The sequence below is a fragment of the Brassica oleracea genome, chromosome C9 (genome assembly GCF_000695525.1).
Source record: "Brassica oleracea var. oleracea cultivar TO1000 chromosome C9, BOL, whole genome shotgun sequence".
NCBI lineage: Eukaryota > Viridiplantae > Streptophyta > Magnoliopsida > Brassicales > Brassicaceae > Brassica > Brassica oleracea.
In genome coordinates, this window is record NC_027756.1 from 45746350 (window position 1) to 45763657 (window position 17308).

The 17308-nt window shown below is 37.1% G+C and overlaps 3 protein-coding genes and 1 pseudogene across 3 annotated transcripts in view; all 4 read right to left on the reverse strand.

Moving 5' to 3' along the window:
- LOC106315821 (putative methyltransferase C9orf114 homolog) overlaps positions 1-1790 on the reverse strand; it is a 2865-nt gene extending 1075 nt beyond the window's left edge. Inside the window, exons 1-8 of the mRNA XM_013753645.1 lie at positions 1466-1790; positions 1321-1368; positions 1062-1235; positions 897-963; positions 648-712; positions 476-548; positions 210-328; positions 45-124 (exon numbers count right to left, since the gene is read on the reverse strand). Coding sequence (XP_013609099.1) covers positions 45-124; positions 210-328; positions 476-548; positions 648-712; positions 897-963; positions 1062-1235; positions 1321-1368; positions 1466-1759 — 920 coding nt within the window. The 5' untranslated portion in view covers positions 1760-1790. The remainder of the gene's footprint in view (positions 1-44; positions 125-209; positions 329-475; positions 549-647; positions 713-896; positions 964-1061; positions 1236-1320; positions 1369-1465) is intronic.
- Positions 1791-2183: 393 nt separating this feature from the next.
- LOC106317381 lies at positions 2184-3365 on the reverse strand (annotated as a pseudogene).
- Positions 3366-6132: 2767 nt separating this feature from the next.
- Positions 6133-7742, reverse strand: LOC106313527 (caffeoylshikimate esterase-like). Its single transcript, XM_013751352.1, has one exon. The coding sequence runs from the start codon at positions 7288-7290 to the stop codon at positions 6283-6285; it is 1008 nt and encodes a 335-aa protein (XP_013606806.1). The 5' UTR covers positions 7291-7742; the 3' UTR covers positions 6133-6282.
- Positions 7743-8054: 312 nt separating this feature from the next.
- LOC106313293 (protein phosphatase 2C 70-like) lies at positions 8055-11275 on the reverse strand. Its single transcript, XM_013751068.1, has 13 exons — positions 10976-11275; positions 10628-10820; positions 10322-10486; positions 10041-10213; positions 9805-9963; positions 9568-9711; positions 9409-9470; positions 9070-9208; positions 8888-8982; positions 8702-8817; positions 8478-8610; positions 8342-8396; positions 8055-8251 (listed from the first exon to the last, which is right to left on the reverse strand). The coding sequence occupies exons 1-13, from the start codon at positions 11099-11101 to the stop codon at positions 8132-8134; spliced, it is 1680 nt and encodes a 559-aa protein (XP_013606522.1). The 5' UTR covers positions 11102-11275; the 3' UTR covers positions 8055-8131.
- Positions 11276-17308: the final 6033 nt, after the last annotated feature.

Genomic DNA, 17308 nt, shown 5'->3' on the forward strand with positions numbered 1-17308 from the left:
CATCCATGAAAATGAAAAACAAGGGGAGGGGGAATGAGAATCACCTAAATGTTGGTATTTTCAGCTCTGATGAACTAATTTTCAGGCCGTGCTCTGAGGTACCAATCAAATAATCGTAACCACCCTGTTGGTATCAGGAAATATAAGGTCACGCAGGAAATATGATCTAACTCATAGAATGATGAAATGCAGAGTATCGTTGGTAGTACCTCGAAAGTGCATTCCTTGAAAACTGAGCTTAGGTGTGATGCATATCGTACTTTGTATCCCCAGTACATCCCTGCCTCTTCCCTTGGCTTAGATGGCGGAACAATATGACGTACCAAATCTTGATGAACCAAAATTCAACATTCATTAACTTAACAACCTTAACGAGACACATGTAACATTTTTGCGCGCCTGAATATCTCTAGGTGACGATTTTCTGAGTGCATTGAAGCCAAATGAATAGGATATCTTGAGAAATGGACAGTACCTAAATCACGGTTGGTTCCCATGGCTACCGTGACTCTAACTCCTGGACTGAGCCCTTGGTCAACCACAACACTCTGCATCCGAACAAAATGTCAATCCCATGCATACACTTTGTAAACAAAGTGTTCAAAAAAGACCTGACTGAGATATAATGTGAGAGGAACTAACAGTACCTTGTCTAAACCTACATCCACCAATGTACCCTCAGAGTTTGGTGCCTTTTCCCTCAGTGTCACACCTACAAGTTATCATTTCCAAAACAAAACAAAAAAAAAATTGAAATCACAAAATCGCAGACTTGTATACAGCAAAAAAAGGTAATAGCTTTATTCATATTTCTCCACACCAGCTTCTTGGAACTTGATATAATATCTCTAAAGAAGTCATATCACTGGATGCAATATAAAACATTGATATTATACCTTCACGGTATTGTTCCCACTCGTGCTTACGCAGATGGTGAGGAGCATCAAGAGGCGGCAACATACCCTGTTTATATACAAGTCTGGTTACTAAAGACACTAGAACATAAAAGAAGAAAACAAGAGATATATATATATAAGTAAAGTCAGCAGTACACCACACACCACAAATCTAAGATCATTGTGCTTGGGGAAGAGAGTCTTCCTCAAATACTGTGGTGTCTCTAGATACTTCAAGATACGAACGAGAAAAGGGGCACCACTCTCGTTGCTATCAGAAGGATTCGTAACAGAGGAGTTGTTGATCTCTGAGCTGCTCTTGTTGTCAAACACTACAATCTGAATTCAATCAAACACACACAAAAAAAGGTTTTAAAATTCAGTAGAGTTTAGACTAGTTTTGATGCAATCTGAAACAACGTACCTCGTCGATTCGAAAAATTGTGGATGCACGAGCAATTTGGCCAGCAAGCTGAGAACATTTAAAAAGAGTTTTTTTTTTTAATTACTAATATATAAATGTAAGAGAGATTCTCCGAGAAGCTAGCTAAAAGGGAAGAAGAGAGTACACGTGTGGCGAGCTCGAGTGATTGAGTGTTGTTGATGATGGAGCCAGCTATGGCTATTGTAACAGTTGGTCTCTCTTCGTTTTTCTTTTCTTCTACATTTGGCTCCTCCTCCTTGCTTTTCTTCTTCGCTTCTCCGTCGTGGCTCACCTTTTGCTCCGGATCGTCATGGCTTCTCTTCTTCTTCTTCTTCTTCTTATTCTTCTTTTTGAGGTCTCCGTCGATTCTCCCTGTTAGCTCGGACTCCTCCATTTCGAGCTCAGGGTCGTCATGGCCTCTCTTGCTTTTCTTCCCCATTTTTCTGCCGCCGGCGATTGGGACTGCAGCTGCGGCGAATTTCGCAGGGTTTATGTGCTTTTGGGTTCTTACTTGATTCATGGGCCTATGTTAGCTTAATTGATTGGGCCTGGCTTCAAGCCTACTAATTAGTAACGTGGTACGAAAACAAGGTAATAGAAAAATATCACATCTTTGCACAATGGTAAAAATCTCCATTCTCCACAACGGATTCTTGCAAGCAGTTAATACGACAGCTAATCCTCCAATAAACGTTCAAATGGATATTTTCTTTGAATGAGTGGAATGAGCCTACCTTTTTTCTTTTATTTTACCTAAAGAAGCAAGTTAACAATGATTTGCTGGTGTGGTTTGATGATGTGAGAATTGCAGCTTCTTATTTTATTAAAAGAAAAAGGAAAAAAAAAACATATTTATAAAAAAATGTCATCTAGGATCTATTTTTTCATAACGAACACGAGAATATCCTAGTCTTACTTTCCACTCATTCCAAGAGCGAACAAGCTTTGTCTTCAGTTCAACTTTGATGTGTTCATCATCGGGTTCTTGGACATGAGCATTTGCTTTCTTTCTCTCCAGGGAAATCTCATCAAGCTTTGTCTTCAACCACTCAACCTTGAATCCCGCGCTTGTCTTAGTTCGGTCAAGTACTCGCTGCGAGCGTTGGATAGCTCAGTATCGGTGAAGCTATGTGGAGGCTTGTTCAGTGTCTTGATGAGGCCGAGGAGGAGATTCATGTATGCTTTCCTCACGAATTGATTACTTCGTCTAAATTTCTTGAAAAGCTGATTGATACACTGGAGCAAACTGTCATTATTGTCAACATGTGCAAAAATATATACTGTATATGTTAAAATCAGAAAAGAGAATATAAAAAAACATACATGTAATAAATAAATAAATAAATACCTGAGAATAAAGAATTCGGAAACCCAAATAATCTACCATCTCCTTCCCAGTTATACCTCCTTCATCAACAACTTCATGTACTTGTATATCTACCTTAACGATCAGTTTGCTATTCTCCAGAGATCCTTTTTCTTTAAGCTTTTTAAGGGGCAGTTCCTTTGACCTACCCCCAGTTTTTGGTGTAAGCACAGAACACCTGACAGAGTTCTGTCAGACAAAAAACAGAAATATTAGTTTTGAAAAATATTAAGCACAGAACACACACATGCATAATAGAAGGTAATAGTATATTTTTTTACCAGGGTTTCTGCCGAGCTCTTTGCCTGACTGATTCAATAGAATGAAGGAAAAACTAGCTCTTCTTTTCCATCCAAGTCGGAGCGTTTCAGGATTGGCAACGCAGAGGTACACAGACAAGTAGTGATCTTCAACGTTTCTTCCTTTGGGAAAAACCCCAACAAACCTTAAATGAAAGACAAAGATTAACTAAACGCTTTGCTAATAATTAATAACATTTATTTTGTTGAGTGAGATTTAAAAAAAATCAAAACACATAGACATATTCGTTACCATTCGCAGCCGCCACTTAAGAATATAGGAGATCGTATCAAATCTACTTTCTCCCAGAAGTTATCTATCTCAAACGAGAACCTCGTCATTTTTTGATTCTCCATAATGTATTCCATAGACCACCTCCATCGACAGGTTTTAAAAAAAAATTCTTAAAAAAGAACAAAAAAAAAAAAAAAATCAAAAATAGTCTAAAAATACAGAACAGGTTCATCAAAAATAGTCTAAAAATACAGAACAGGTTCTTAATATAGCATTTTTAGAATTGGTTAAAACCCCTTGCTTGTCCCGTGTCCCTTTATTATTGGGTGTCTATGTCTCTCTTCTTCCTCAATGTTCTTCATAGACTCAATTTTTCTTTTCCTCCTCCTTCAAAGTAATTCCGGATCCACCGAATACCACAAGCTTGTTCCCCCTTTTCCCTACTCCGTCGAACTCCGTCTCAGCTATTTCAACCGCTCTTCAATGGCTTCGCAACGCCAGCTTCACAACGGATCTCTCTGTCATCGACGCCGCAGCTTCCACAGCTCCCCATCGAGGTTAGCGAAGAAGATGAAGAAGAAGGAGCGCTTACAGAAACAATAGCGAAGCTAATCAGCCTAGGGTTTACGATTTGGTTGAAGAAGAAGAAGGATCCGAGTCTGGTGACGACAAGGCGAAGAAGAAAAGGGATAAAAAGAAGAAGAAGCGGAAGAGAGATTCTGATGAATGCTATACAAAGCCCAAGGATTATTACTTGGATACTCGTCCTGATCCGGATAATTTTGCTTATGGCTCCATCTACAGGTACTTTTAACATCTCTGTTGGTGAGAGTGGTGATCGTCTCGCTCGTGCCTCCAAGGTTCCTTCTTTCTTTCCAAGAATGCTAAAAATCAATTCTTTACGGTTTAGCATTTACTGAAAAATAGGTTGTTAAAATCATTGCAACTGAATTAAACCATTGAACTCTGTATTGAAATGGGCTGTTAAAGCATTGGACTTTGTTGTCTGAACGATGGTTTTGGGGTAATTGTGTAGGTGTTGGAACAGTGTAAGTTTTTCTGTGTTTTTCTTCCGGCTGAGACTTTTGTTCTTGGATCCAACCAGTGTAAGTTTTTGTTCTTCTTTCTTTTTGCTTGGAGAGTGTAGTTTTGTGGTTTTTATTAATATGATTTGAGAATTTTATACCTATGCTTATGGGTACAGAGAACAACTCATCTCAGCATAGATTTGTTTTAATTCGGTTCCAAGTCATGTAAGCAGTAGAAGTTGTTGCTTTGCAATCTCTGAAATTGTCTTGTTGCTTTGTAGTCTGTATAATATGGGTCTGAGTTAGTTTGTTTGTGTCTGAGTTAGTTTGTTCGTCTTTATGCTGTTGCAGGTGGAGTGAAGACATGTGACAGAAGAAGCTAAGACATAAAGCTTGTGGAGTTGGAGGAAGACATGTTACAGCAGAAGCATGTGAGTCATAAAGCTTATTGGTATATTTCAGTCACTCATAGTGTGTTCTGTTTATAAGAAATTAGGATTGTAACTGATGCTTATGAGATGACACTCGTCTCTTTATCATGCGTTCTGCTTATCAGTAGCTCAAACTCGTCTCTTTATCATAGATTTTGTGTTATGTTCTTGCTTGTGTGTCAAGATAAACAAGTTGTGTACAATTAAAAGCTGATTTGGTTGAGGCCATGAAAAAAAAAAGTAAGAACTTCAAAGAAGTTTTTTCATTGGACCATGAAAAATTTAATTACACTAGCAAGGATTCTAAACTTCTCAAATCACTAAATTAACTACTAAATTATTCATTAGAGTTTCTTTAGCGGGACCCAAAGAGAAAGTTAATCTGTTGGTTTTTGCACCGGTAATAAAAGGAGTTATTTTTATATTTATATACTTATAGAGTTTAACAAAATTCTAATCCAACCAAAATAAGGAAATTATCCTTTTTTGGGTCAATGTTTATAACTTAACCATTGCTTCACAGAAACAACGACGCAATTCAATCATATATCAGTTATATCACTAACTAGGTTAATATCCGCGCAAGATCAACATCATATATATAAATTATATTATGTATTAAATATTTTTACATATTATGAAATAATAAATAAATATTAAATAATTAAATGTCAGTAACTATTAAATATATAATTAAATTAGTGCGAACATATAAATCAATTTTATTAATCCAAAAAATATTTTTTTTATATTTGATAGGATATGTTATTTAATTTAAATGATACTAACATAGATAATATATTTTAGTATATTTTTAATATTAATATCTATTAAATGATGATTTCTACTCATATAGTTTTTTTTTATCATTTGTATTTTTTATAGAAAAATATTAAATTACTGATAACAAAATTTTCATTGTGAGATTAATATAGTTTTAGTAATTTATAATTTTTTTTAAAAAAATAAGTTGTCAATGATCATTCAAAACTTTTATCAAAAAAATTGTTCAAAGTAAAATTTGAAACTAAAATATTGTATTTTATATGGTTTATAGTTTAATTTAAAATCAAAATATAACATATACATAAAAATCTAAATTTTTATTATATGTTTATTGTGGTTGTTTAATAGCTTAAAATTAAACAAATAAGATAGAAGATACACTATTTTTTTATCAAATTTTTATTATTCAAAATCATTAATTGTCATATATATTTTAGATACATTAGTCAATTCTGTAAATTTTATTTAAGGAAATAATAAAGTACATTAATGATGAATTTATTGTTAGTTTAATAAAAAACTTATTATATAATTAGATGAACCAAAATATTTCTCTAATGATTATAAGAATCATTCTAGTGATGACACGTGGCTAAAAAAAAAAAAGTTGTAATGTTTCTAATACAGGGGATGGTTAGTTTTCCAGTTTTCTCAAATTGATACAGAATATTAACAATTAATTTTTATAAAATATTTTTATATATTATTAATGCCCAAAGGGATAGTGGACCATTCGTTGTATACTATTAATAGTTGCTTGCCAGATGGCACTGGCCTATTGGACTACAACTCAGTACTCAATGAGTCAAAATAAACTCTAAGCTCCGCCGCCAGCGCGCAACTCCCGTTTCCTCTCAGCGGCAGTTTCCGATCGGGTCTTGAGCCATGTCAGGATGTCCCCGTACACCAAATCAACGTCCTCCTCCGATTCACCAACCATCTGATGCCACATCCCCGGATAGATCTTGATCGTCTTATCCTCGCTGCTTGCTCTCCGATGAAGCTCCTCCACGCACGCTTGGTCGCAAACAACGTCTCCTCCGCCATGCACTATCAGAAGCGGCACCTCCACCTCCTCGAACCTCCCCTGAAGCTCGTTACATACGCGGATCAGCTCGTAAGCCGTCGCGGCGCGCGGCCTCGCCACCGTCCTCCTAGGACTAGCAATCGCGAGCTTCCTCTTCCACGGCTCCTTGAAGGAAACATCGGGAATCGATCCGCGAGTGGGGATGACGCGCCAGGTAGGGATAAGATTCGCCACGACGAAGAGCAAATGCTCCAACGGCCACGGCGGTTTGAACTTCGCGCTGATTCCACACATGGCGCCGTTGAGGATGAGTCCGTCCCAGACGCCTCTCTGACGGAGCGAGATGTAGAGCGCGATGGCTCCGCCTAAGGACTCCGAGTAGAGAAAACAAGGAAGATTATGCGTCTCCTGGCGGTTACGGTTACGGAAGTCATCGAAGAAGGAGATACAGTCATCGACGACGGGATTGATGTCAGGGATATGAGCGACGAGGCCATCGGAGAATCCATGCCCTTGGTGATCGATCGCGCATGTGATGTAACCGGATTTAGCGAAGAGGATGGACGTAAGCTGGAGGAACCAGCTGGATTCGCCGGTGAAGCCGTGAACGACCGCGACGATACCGATGGGACGAGCTGGAGGGAGTGGAGACCACCATTGTGTGAAGATCTTGAGGCCGCGAGGGTTGGTGATGAAGGCGGAGGACTGGGTGACGGAATGCTTCGCGTAGAACTCATCGGCGGAGAGAGAGCCGAAGGGGTTGTTCTCGTCAGCGTCGGCGATTGGATGCAGAACCATTTTTTTGTTTCTTTTCAAGAAAATATCTCGAGGTGAAGGAGAAAAAGGTTGTTGTGGGGTTTGGGTAAACGGTTGAGGATTAAATGAGGTGTCATTTAATAAGGCTTGGATCTGGTGGTGTGGGGACACATGCTTTTAGTGTGGACGCTAACGACCAGCTGATCTTGGGCCCGGTTCGTTTTCAATTACAAATCTTTTATAGGTTCAATTTGGCTTTTTTTGGATAAAATTTAAGATATTCGGCCGGTTTAACCAATATTACTTATTAGGACAAATTTACGGTTAAGGTAGTTGGATGAGATAAGAAGGAAATCCAAAAAATCTGGCTATTTGCTACTTGTTTGTTTCATCCATGTACCAATACTTGTTTAGTCATGGCTGACCAACCAGAATTGGTTGAAATATTGTTTTGATTCCTTAATTTTAAACGGTCAATAGACAAAAAGCTTTAAACCTCCAAATTATAAGAAAAAATTATTTTGATTTAGCTTAAAATGTTGATGGGTTTCCCAAGGCTTAGAACCGATCTTGTTAATAACAAGAGTGTATGACTCTTTCTTTTAAAGGCCTTGTGATTATTCTAAACTTCTATGTGGAATGGAAAGAGAAACGGAAAGAAAACCTCTAACTGTGATCGAGAAAGAGATAACATTAAACTCTTAATATGATATTATTATATAAGGAAGGGATGAAACCAATATAGCTCGCCATACCCATTCTAAAGCTCTGCGCACCTAAGGCCTTTTATCTTCTCATATACCCTATGATACTAACACATGTATAAATAAAAGAAGATTTTACACAAAAGACAGACCACTTCCCAAATATATTAATAGACACATTACAAGGAAGTATCGAAATCTAAGTAAATAATGGAGGTATTATCCTTTGTACGCATCACTCTAGCTTCGTTCAGCAGACCGTTTGCTATTTTCTCTGCACTACTCTCGTTCTCTCTCATCTGCCATTTTCATTTCAAAACATACACATGAGTTTATGACAGAACACAGCCATGTTGCTTCAATTTGAAGTAGAATAAAAAATGTTTTACCTGAAGCACCAGCTGCACAGCTTTCTTCGGACTCACCACATCCCATAACCCATCACTGCAGTTATTGTGTATTTAGAATTAGTAAAAATGAATAAGAAAACGGGAGAAAGCTTATTATGTTAGTGTTTTTTTTTACCTAGCCAATACAGCAAACGCATCTTTACTAGATTGATCGATACGCAAAGGCTCACTTATATATGGCTCTGCGCTGAACCGACCGTCTTGCTGCTTTGGAAATTTGTCTCCAAGCATCCTCGCAAGGTTTATACCTGAAAAGATGATTATCAACTCAGATTTGGTCATTATGTTACAATGGAAGCAGAATCAGAGGAGTGTGTTTTAATTCATTGAGCTAAATACCAAAGATCCTAGTCTCTTTATCTCTCAAAGATAGCCCTGCTTCTTGAATTCTTCTTCTCTCGGTCAAGCTAGTCACTCGATGATCTTCAGTCATTTGTATATATCTCCCATCATGGCTGTGCCAAATTGAATACAAAGCTCAGAAACTAAGAATCTTAAGACAGTAATAGTATATGCTGAACGTACTTGATTACACATGCTGAATCCCCAAGATTGGCACATTGTGCGAATAAATGTTCTTCACTGTCTTTCCAAACCAAGAGAACAGTAGCTGTACAACCCTGCTAGTCCATTAAGTAAGAAGCGATGAGGAAGTTGCGGCCAAGGAGACAAATATGTAATCAAATGAAAAGGACAAGCTTCAGAACCTCATATTGGTGATCATCCAAGCGAGCTTCTGTTTTCACAAGTACGTCCCTCAGGACATCCGAAGCATCTCCTTGTGATAACACTTTCTCCTTCTTCAGAGAGTCTGATAAAATATTCGCCAGAACCTCAGGAATAATTCTGCAAAATAAATATATAATTGAAAACTTCAAACCAACGATGCTCCAGTTGTTAATTACTGTAACACCCTAACATATACTGACTTAGACCATTTACAAAGAACAACAGACAAGACAACAATCATTTTTATTCATGGCTGCAACCACGCTTGTCATAACTTGAACACAAATGTGGTCCAAACCAAAAAAACAATGACTCACTTTATTGCGGATTGAGCAGCCCCTGCTCCCCCATGTCCATCACAAACACAAAACAGCCCAAACTGAAACCATATACAATTTAGAATAATGTTAGCACAAGCAGTGAAATCTTATCATTATTCATTACATAAACAACTAAAGATCACAGCTCCAGGTAACCTTATTAGCACCAGGAAGCGGCCACTTGTAATAACAAACATCTTCCATTGGAAGTTCCCTGCCTCCTCGACGTGCAGCCATGGGATCCGAGGCCACACCAATTCTGAACGGTGTCTGAAACTCATTCTGAGATGAGATACGGACCTTCGAAAAAATGTAAAATTAATTAAGAGAAAGAAAAAAGAAAGAATTTATCAGCAGCAACACCTTCAAGTTCAACCATTAAGATAGACTTACAGAGACCATTGAAGTTGTTCCCAAAGTTATGATATCATCACTTGCAAGCTCGACAGGGTGACCCCACTTTCGGCTGCCTAGATCAGGATGACTTACTGACCGAGAGTTCAACAGAGTTCCATTTAGGCTGCCCATGTCTACCAGCTCCCATTTCAATTTCTGAAAATCAAATCCAGTCAGGTGTTAGAATGTGACAAGCAGGAGTCGATTAAATAAAGTTAACTAGTTCTACTTACAGTAGAGTTCCATGTTATTTGAGCATGCTTCCCTGAAACTTCAGAGTCCTTCAATATCATATCAGAAGAAACCCTTCCTAGCTTCACTGGAAGCTTGGAGGTGTTTGTGGAGTGCACAGCATATTGAAGCCCAACGGAAGGACCGGCAATGACCTCAAGAGACAACCAACTTCCTGCACTTCTAACACAAGATATGTTATGTGTCCAGCAAGAGTAATTGAAGAAATGGATTGAAGTTGTATTATTTATATCCCTAGCACAACAAAATAAAAGGAAATTACTTTGATCTTTAACAACAACTCTTGGAGGAAGCTCGGAAAGTATATCCTTTTCCAAATCAAGTATATCCTCTTGGAAACTAAGTTTTTCAGCTGGATGCTTAAGCGTCTCCCCCACCAAAGCATTGTCAGGAGGTTCAGATATTATTTGTAGATCAAAGCTTTCACCTACAAAAGTTTAGTGCCAATCGGTAATGTCAAGAATGGGCAATGCATAGATTACATAACACAAATAAGGATATTTCTGATAGCTAATGATGTGGAACTCTAAGTACTTGGATAGAGAAGAGGAATGCTCAAAGACTTTACCTTGGTTGAGATGGGAAGATGAAGAAGGAAGCCTTTGTTTGTAAATATGTTCTTCAGTGAGAGAAGAACGCAAAAGCTCTTCGTTTTGGAAGCAAGCTTCCTCTAAATCAAATTCCCTTGAGACCTCACTGGTTTGGCCTTGGATCAAAGATTCATCATGATGAGATACAAGCGGTCTATGCAAATCCCCCACCTGACAAAAAAAAGTATCAGAGCTATAAAGACTTGATCCAAGGCTAATCAATAAAAAAAAAAGCCAAAGGAGCATGATATACTTCAATGTAACGCCAAGTCATTGGTATGATCAAGCGTTAAAGGTTGATCATTTAGCAAAGATCGGGAGATTACCTTGAAGGTAGAGAAAGGGGAACGGGGAAGGAAGCGCCATGGCTTGCAGACGAAAAGGATGATGAGGAGGAGTAGCATAAGAACCATGATTGTCCCAATAATGCTCATGATCTCTAACATCGCCATCGTCTTCGCTGTCTCTCTCTCTCTCTCCTTCCTTTTGTCTCTTCTGCACCCTCCTCTCCTTCCTTCCAGATTGGTTCCCGACAACCTCACGCCTTGAATTTTTCTTACCCTTCTCTCTCTCTTTCTCTCTCTTCTTTTTTTTTCTTACCGTCTCCTGTTTTTTTTTTTAACACTGTCTGATTGAGAATTGAGTCCATTATCCCTGGACGCGTTACAATTAGTTATTTTTGTTATGCAGATGGTTTAAAGCAAATTGGGTTTTCTTAAACCGGAATTATGGTTTGATTTTTCTTTTTTAAGTATCAAAACTTTGTGATTCTCTAAATTATTTTCCGACTATTTTTTAAGATCAAGTTTTTCAAAAACGGGTGAATCACGTGTTTACTTACTACTACGTGTCAATTTTTAAATTCTGTAAGTGTCGCTCTCTGGGCATTGAACATGGGCCTACACGGCTCAAGAGATCAAAGTATATACTATTTTTGATTCTGGAGTTTCCTTATTTGACAGTATGCGGATGATGCCAAAAAAGAGTTCAGCTCGCAAGCGGAGTCTCGATGTCTCATTCGCCGTGAATCAACTACACTGTCTTAAGTACATGTCTCGGAAAATCGAAAACTGATTGCTAGGAAGATGTTGAGTTTAGCTTACTCTAAACTCACTTCCAGCCATTGTGATTCATGCAAGTAACTAACGAACAGAGCAAATAACAAAATGACACAAGCGATTTTGTTCACCCGGTGTTCACCTCCTCTTCCCAATGTGAAAAGAGAGCTATACTCATCGGGGAGGGAGACTGTGTCCCTCAACTGCATTCACTATGAAAATCTCATCAATGTACATGATTGTTCACATCTCACTATCTAACTCAGTTACACATCATAACCTGAGCTATACAAGTGTTACACACTATCCAAGCAACTCAAGAACATAGTAGGAGTGTCACTAAGGTATAAAATGATCTTCCCTTAGCCACTAAAGACCTCACCAAATCTGCCTCTGCAGAGACCTGTCTCAGCATCAGAAACCAGTGTAGAGACTACCTCAGAAACTGCTTCAGAATTTGGTCTTCTTGTTCTTTGAGTTGCTGTGAGTGAGATGCTTCATAGTGCTTCAAAGAGAGTCTTATAACTCCTTTGCTTCCTCAGATTCGTGCTCCTTACACCAGTGACACAGAACCTGTCCAAGACATTCATGTCTTCACTTGTTTCTTCAATACCCGAGAAACCCACGATGCTATGAACCATTGAAGAGCTTTATCACATCTTCCTCTCCTTTGCATCTTCAACAAGAGCCACGTTTTGGTTGCTTCACCACAGACATATCTTGTCTCTCTACAACCACACTCAACCAAGAAAGAGCAAGAGGCTTTAAGGCAAGAGCCAAGTGGCTCCGCCACGTCCGTCTCACCCAAGCTCGCCTCTCTTTCTCTGCTCTTCTCTTGCTCTCTATTTTCAGGTCTTTGACCAGATCTACTTTTGTTCCTCTTCACCTTTCTTAACTCTTCATTAGGTATAGCTGCCTCTACTTATACATGAGAAGGAAGGCTCCTTGCTCTTGATAATAGCTAGCCAATGAACAGTTGCCAACATGACAACTAAAGAGAACATAAACTTCACGTGATGTTGCTCTTCTTTGTTACAGACATAAAGACTTTCTCCAAATTGTATATAAGTCCTTTAGTCTTTATTTGTTTACATGACTAATCTCATAGCCATATCTCACAGAAGATGGTTATAATTGTTTTGATCACAACTTATGAACGATGAACGAAAAAAAGTAATACAACAAGATAAAAGATAGATGTGTTGAAGGAGTGTAAGGACTCGTAGAGAAGCTTCACATTCAACCCTACTACTGTTGTTCAAAACAACAAATTATAGTCGAAGTGGCCGACTTTGGAATACTCAGTTGAGAAAGATTGAAAACGGCTGTATACCTTCCCCCGACGAAACTCGACTGTTGGCCGGCAGGAGACAAAGTACCTCCAGAACCGTAGCCAAAACGGAAGTAAAAAAGACCTTGACTGCCTAAATTTGATGCTGAGGATCACACTCGATGGAAGATGGTTATAATTGTTAGACATTTGTCTTCCCTATTTACTCTCGAGTCTTGAGGGAGAGCTGCATTTTTATATACTCTTTCTATTCCTACATAAACAATATCTAACATGCCTCTATGCTTATCTCTTAATGGTTTGAAGTTAATTTGAACAATTGTTTGTATTTAGCGTCACTCTAACAGATTCTTATTTCTTGAGTATTTTCCTATTTCTAGAAGAAAAAAAAAGAATCGTTGGAAAACGTTTGAACGCTATAAGTTTCTTTGATCTGTGGTCTGCCTCAGTTGCTTCACTAGATTAGGCTACCTAGTAAGAACTCAAGAATCAAGATTATCCTCTAACTTGTAATTTTTTCCCAACTGTTAAAAAAGGTTCAAAACGGTGCAACTAGCACGAGCTTTCTGGTGTGATATATATGTAAAATCATCTGTGATGGATCAACATGTTTTTTTAATTGAATACGAGACCAAGCTGATATGATGAAGAGCCATTGTTCCAATATTTTATCATTGAAATGTTAATTTACCTGAGTGTTATCTTGTTCGTATATATTAATCCGTACTTGAGTCGTTATGGGCGCTTAGATCACACAATCTTTTTTACAACATTGACATCTAAGCTGTGGACATTTTAGCTTTAGTGTGGTCTTAAGCGCCTATGTGAATAAGACATTAGTTATGGATGAGATTGGTATGTTCGTGTGGATCTCATGCTTCTATATAAAAGCAAATTAGGAGAAAGTTCTAATATAAATATAAGCTTTTATATTTTTTTCCTTACCTAAAGTTATGAACTATGTTAACCAATATTTTTTTATATAAGCTTTTCTGTATGCAACTATGCATGACTTAGATAAGCGCCACATCTCATTCTAATGATTTGAACTTTCTTTCTGGGTCAAAATTTTAAAAGTTTTAAGAATTGGCACATAAAGGTTCCACTAATATGGTCAAAAAGGTGGTGGATTGATGGCTTTTCTTTGTTTTGCAATTTCTATTGAGCCACGAGATATAACACTCTTATTTACTCTATAATCATATTAACGTACATGGAAACGTAAGGCTTAAGTTTATGTCTCCACTCGAGCTTAAGTGGTATGACGTATTTCTCTATGCTTTTAGATCCTCCAGTAGTTGAAAACTTGAAACCAATAGCAAACACTGAAGGATTATGATTCGAAGTTTCACTCTGTTTTCCACCTCTTCTTTTAGTTTTCTTGCGTCATGGGCATGAACAAAGAGAGTGATAGGAAGTCAAAATATATTTTGATTTAAATTTGATGCTTTTGCTTCTGTCATTACTCACTTAATTATTGTAATCTTAATTACATATAGAAAAGCAGCTTTTGCACAAGGACATTCTCAAAAGCATTCTCCCTTGGAGAGGCCAAAGGTTGCATGTATTACTTTCTTCTCTTCTATGGGATAGTTTGGATTTAAGGACCACCTATGCTGTTCAAGATTCAATTTCTGGATACTTGTATGGAGCTTACATCTGCAGGTCAGCTCCTTTTTTCCAATATTATTAGTTAAAGTATGTCATAACTTTCTTACTCTTGCTTACGTTAGAGAATCCTGATTATTATTTCATTCTTTATTCATTCTAAGCATGTCAACTAGTTGCCTAATTATGTCATTCTTAATTGATTCCTTCAGCAAAGGGAGAGGCACTAGCGAAACTATGTTACTTATGGATAACGCTTATGACCATTCTGGAAACAAAAAAACGAGTAGGAAAAAAACAAAAAAAAATAAAATTGCAGGAATGAAAATGAATAGTTGTTCCATCTCATATTTAACAAGGAATATTACTTATGAATGGTGACCAAGGAACGACGAGGAATAATGTATTCCCTAACATTCCTAAGGAAAATTACCATTCACAAGGAATAATTTTTCCTTCTCATTCCCCTTTTTTTTTGAACACGTACCTTCTCATTCCCTATCATTCTTTTTTTGTAGAGAAATAAAGAACAAAATTATTCCTTGTTAAATATGGGATGGAACAACCATTCCTGCAATTTTATTTCTCTACATTCTTTTCCTATTCGTTCCTCTTATTTCCAAAATGGTGACCAGTCGGACCATTATCTACATAAAAAGAACGATAGGGAACGAGAAGAAAAAAATTATTCCTTATGAATGGTGATTTTTTTTAGGAACGTTAGAGAATGCATTATTCCTCGTCGTTCCTTGGTCACCATTCATACCATATAACTATGATAACAAAACATTGATTGTCAAGTTACGGATTTCAGAGTTTTATTGTGTAAACTGAAAATTTTCTTGGCTTGCCAAAACAAAGCGTACAAGTTCTTATATAAGGCTTCTATGTTTACTTACCATAGTTATATATTGCATTTGTGCATTTTTCATGGTAATGCAAATGAATACAAGTCTTGATTTGAATCTTTTAGTGGACTAAGTAATGCGTGATCAACCATTGAGAATATATAGTAAGATGTTCCTTATTGTAAAAGCTGAGTACTAATACTGGAATCAGTCTCACAAGAGAAGGAATGGTTTTTCTTTAATTTGTTTCATTGTATAATATATAATTGAGGTATCTTCGTACCAGATCCTTTTAGTGATCACAGAATCTCCATAAAACATATACTAAGACTTGCTTTGTTCATGTCTGCAATAAACCTCGAAAAGACGGGATGGGTGGTTAAAGTTTATCATAGTACTATACAGCACACAAGCTAGCATTATGCTCACAGTTCATCAATGGTAGTAGCTACATATTCTTTATTATAAGTTTATAACACACGCACAGAACTGAGATGGCTTTTTTTCTATTACAGGAAGCCCAGGAAGATCTCACAAATCTCTCCTACCCACTTTGGAATAGGAACAGCTCACGCATTCTAGCTTTTCTTCGTGTAAGCTATATGGTAAAGTTAGAGAGAACTGGGTTACATTTGTTTATATAATAATAAACCCATATGCCTTAGAGTTAAGGAAAAGTCAATGACCCTACGCCATTTGTTTACTATGAATAGATAAAAGTGTCTTTTGTTGTTTAGAAATGGGATTAAGTACGTAAGGATCTGATTTAACAGAGAGACAGAAGAAAGAAAGGTGTTTAGTGGGGAATCACTTGATGTTGCTGACGACATAAATGAGCCTTAAACTCTGTCTTCACAAGCTGTTCCGTACAAGGTAACATGGCCCAATAGGGAATTTATTAATCTTAAATTTAAGATTCTTTTGTTCAAAAAAAAAAAAAATTTAAGATTCTCAAGAAAAATGCAGCATAACGTTGGCTAGCCAAATTTCAAAAGGGCAAAGATTGATCTTAACTTAACCCAACATCGACTTAGAATTAGAGAAGAAAAATAAGGTATTCTTATTTGTCTTTATTTTCATTTAATTAAAATCTTAGTCACTTGATTTGATGTGTTTATTATTTATGTAACATAGTACAAAAAATAAGAGCTATTTATTTTGGGCTTTTTGGAAAATTGACTCAAAACTCAAAGTCAAACCTAAAACTAACTCATGCTTTTTTAGATTTTTTTTTGTCTTATTCACCCCACAAGTTCATATAATTCACGAAAATGCCATCAAATTTTTTTTTCTTCCAAAAAAGACATTTTTACTCTCTCACTCTCATCATCTTCAAGTAATTACAAGATTGTCATTGTCATCAATACCCCAACCACCATGAACAACCAATTTGAAGCTCTTAATGCACCTAAAATCGATTTACACTCTCTCTTTCTCACTTGTTATGAACTAAAAACAACATCTCTTTCACTTTGCCTCCATATTCATCCAAAAAACTCAAGCTTTTGATTCAAATTTTTTTTATGGTTGATAGAGTCATTCAAGCATACTATTCTTGGTGGGTTACTTTCGTTTGAGATTCTGGGTGGTTGGAGAAGACTATGTGTGCGAAGGAAGTCATCTCACTAGTTTAAGGTATGAAATTAGAATTTTTTCTAGATCTGTTCGTGTAGAAGACTTACCTGTAAGTAGTCTGGCTGTAGAAGACTTACGGGTAAGTCTTCTGGTCAAACGGACGACTTACTTTTAAGTCGTCATCTTTGTTTGTTAAAAAAAGAACTAGAGAATACCCTAGACGACTTACTGATAAGTCGTCTAGGATAAATGAGTTAGTTTTGCATTTGACCGAATTGT

What these genes read in the sequence shown, in the direction of transcription:
- LOC106313293 (XM_013751068.1), bottom strand. Translation starts at nt 11,101, where the DNA reads ATGGCGATGTTAGAGATCATGAGCATTATTGGGACAATCATGGTTCTT. An exon ending in TGGATGATCACCAATATGAG is followed by an intron (nt 8,983 to 9,069) that starts GTTCTGAAGCTT and finishes ATGGACTAGCAG; the next exon opens with GGTTGTACAGCTACTGTTCT. An exon ending in CTGTGCAGCTGGTGCTTCAG is followed by an intron (nt 8,252 to 8,341) that starts GTAAAACATTTT and finishes TGAAAATGGCAG; the next exon opens with ATGAGAGAGAACGAGAGTAG.
- LOC106313527 (XM_013751352.1), bottom strand. Translation starts at nt 7,290, where the DNA reads ATGGTTCTGCATCCAATCGCCGACGCTGACGAGAACAACCCCTTCGGC.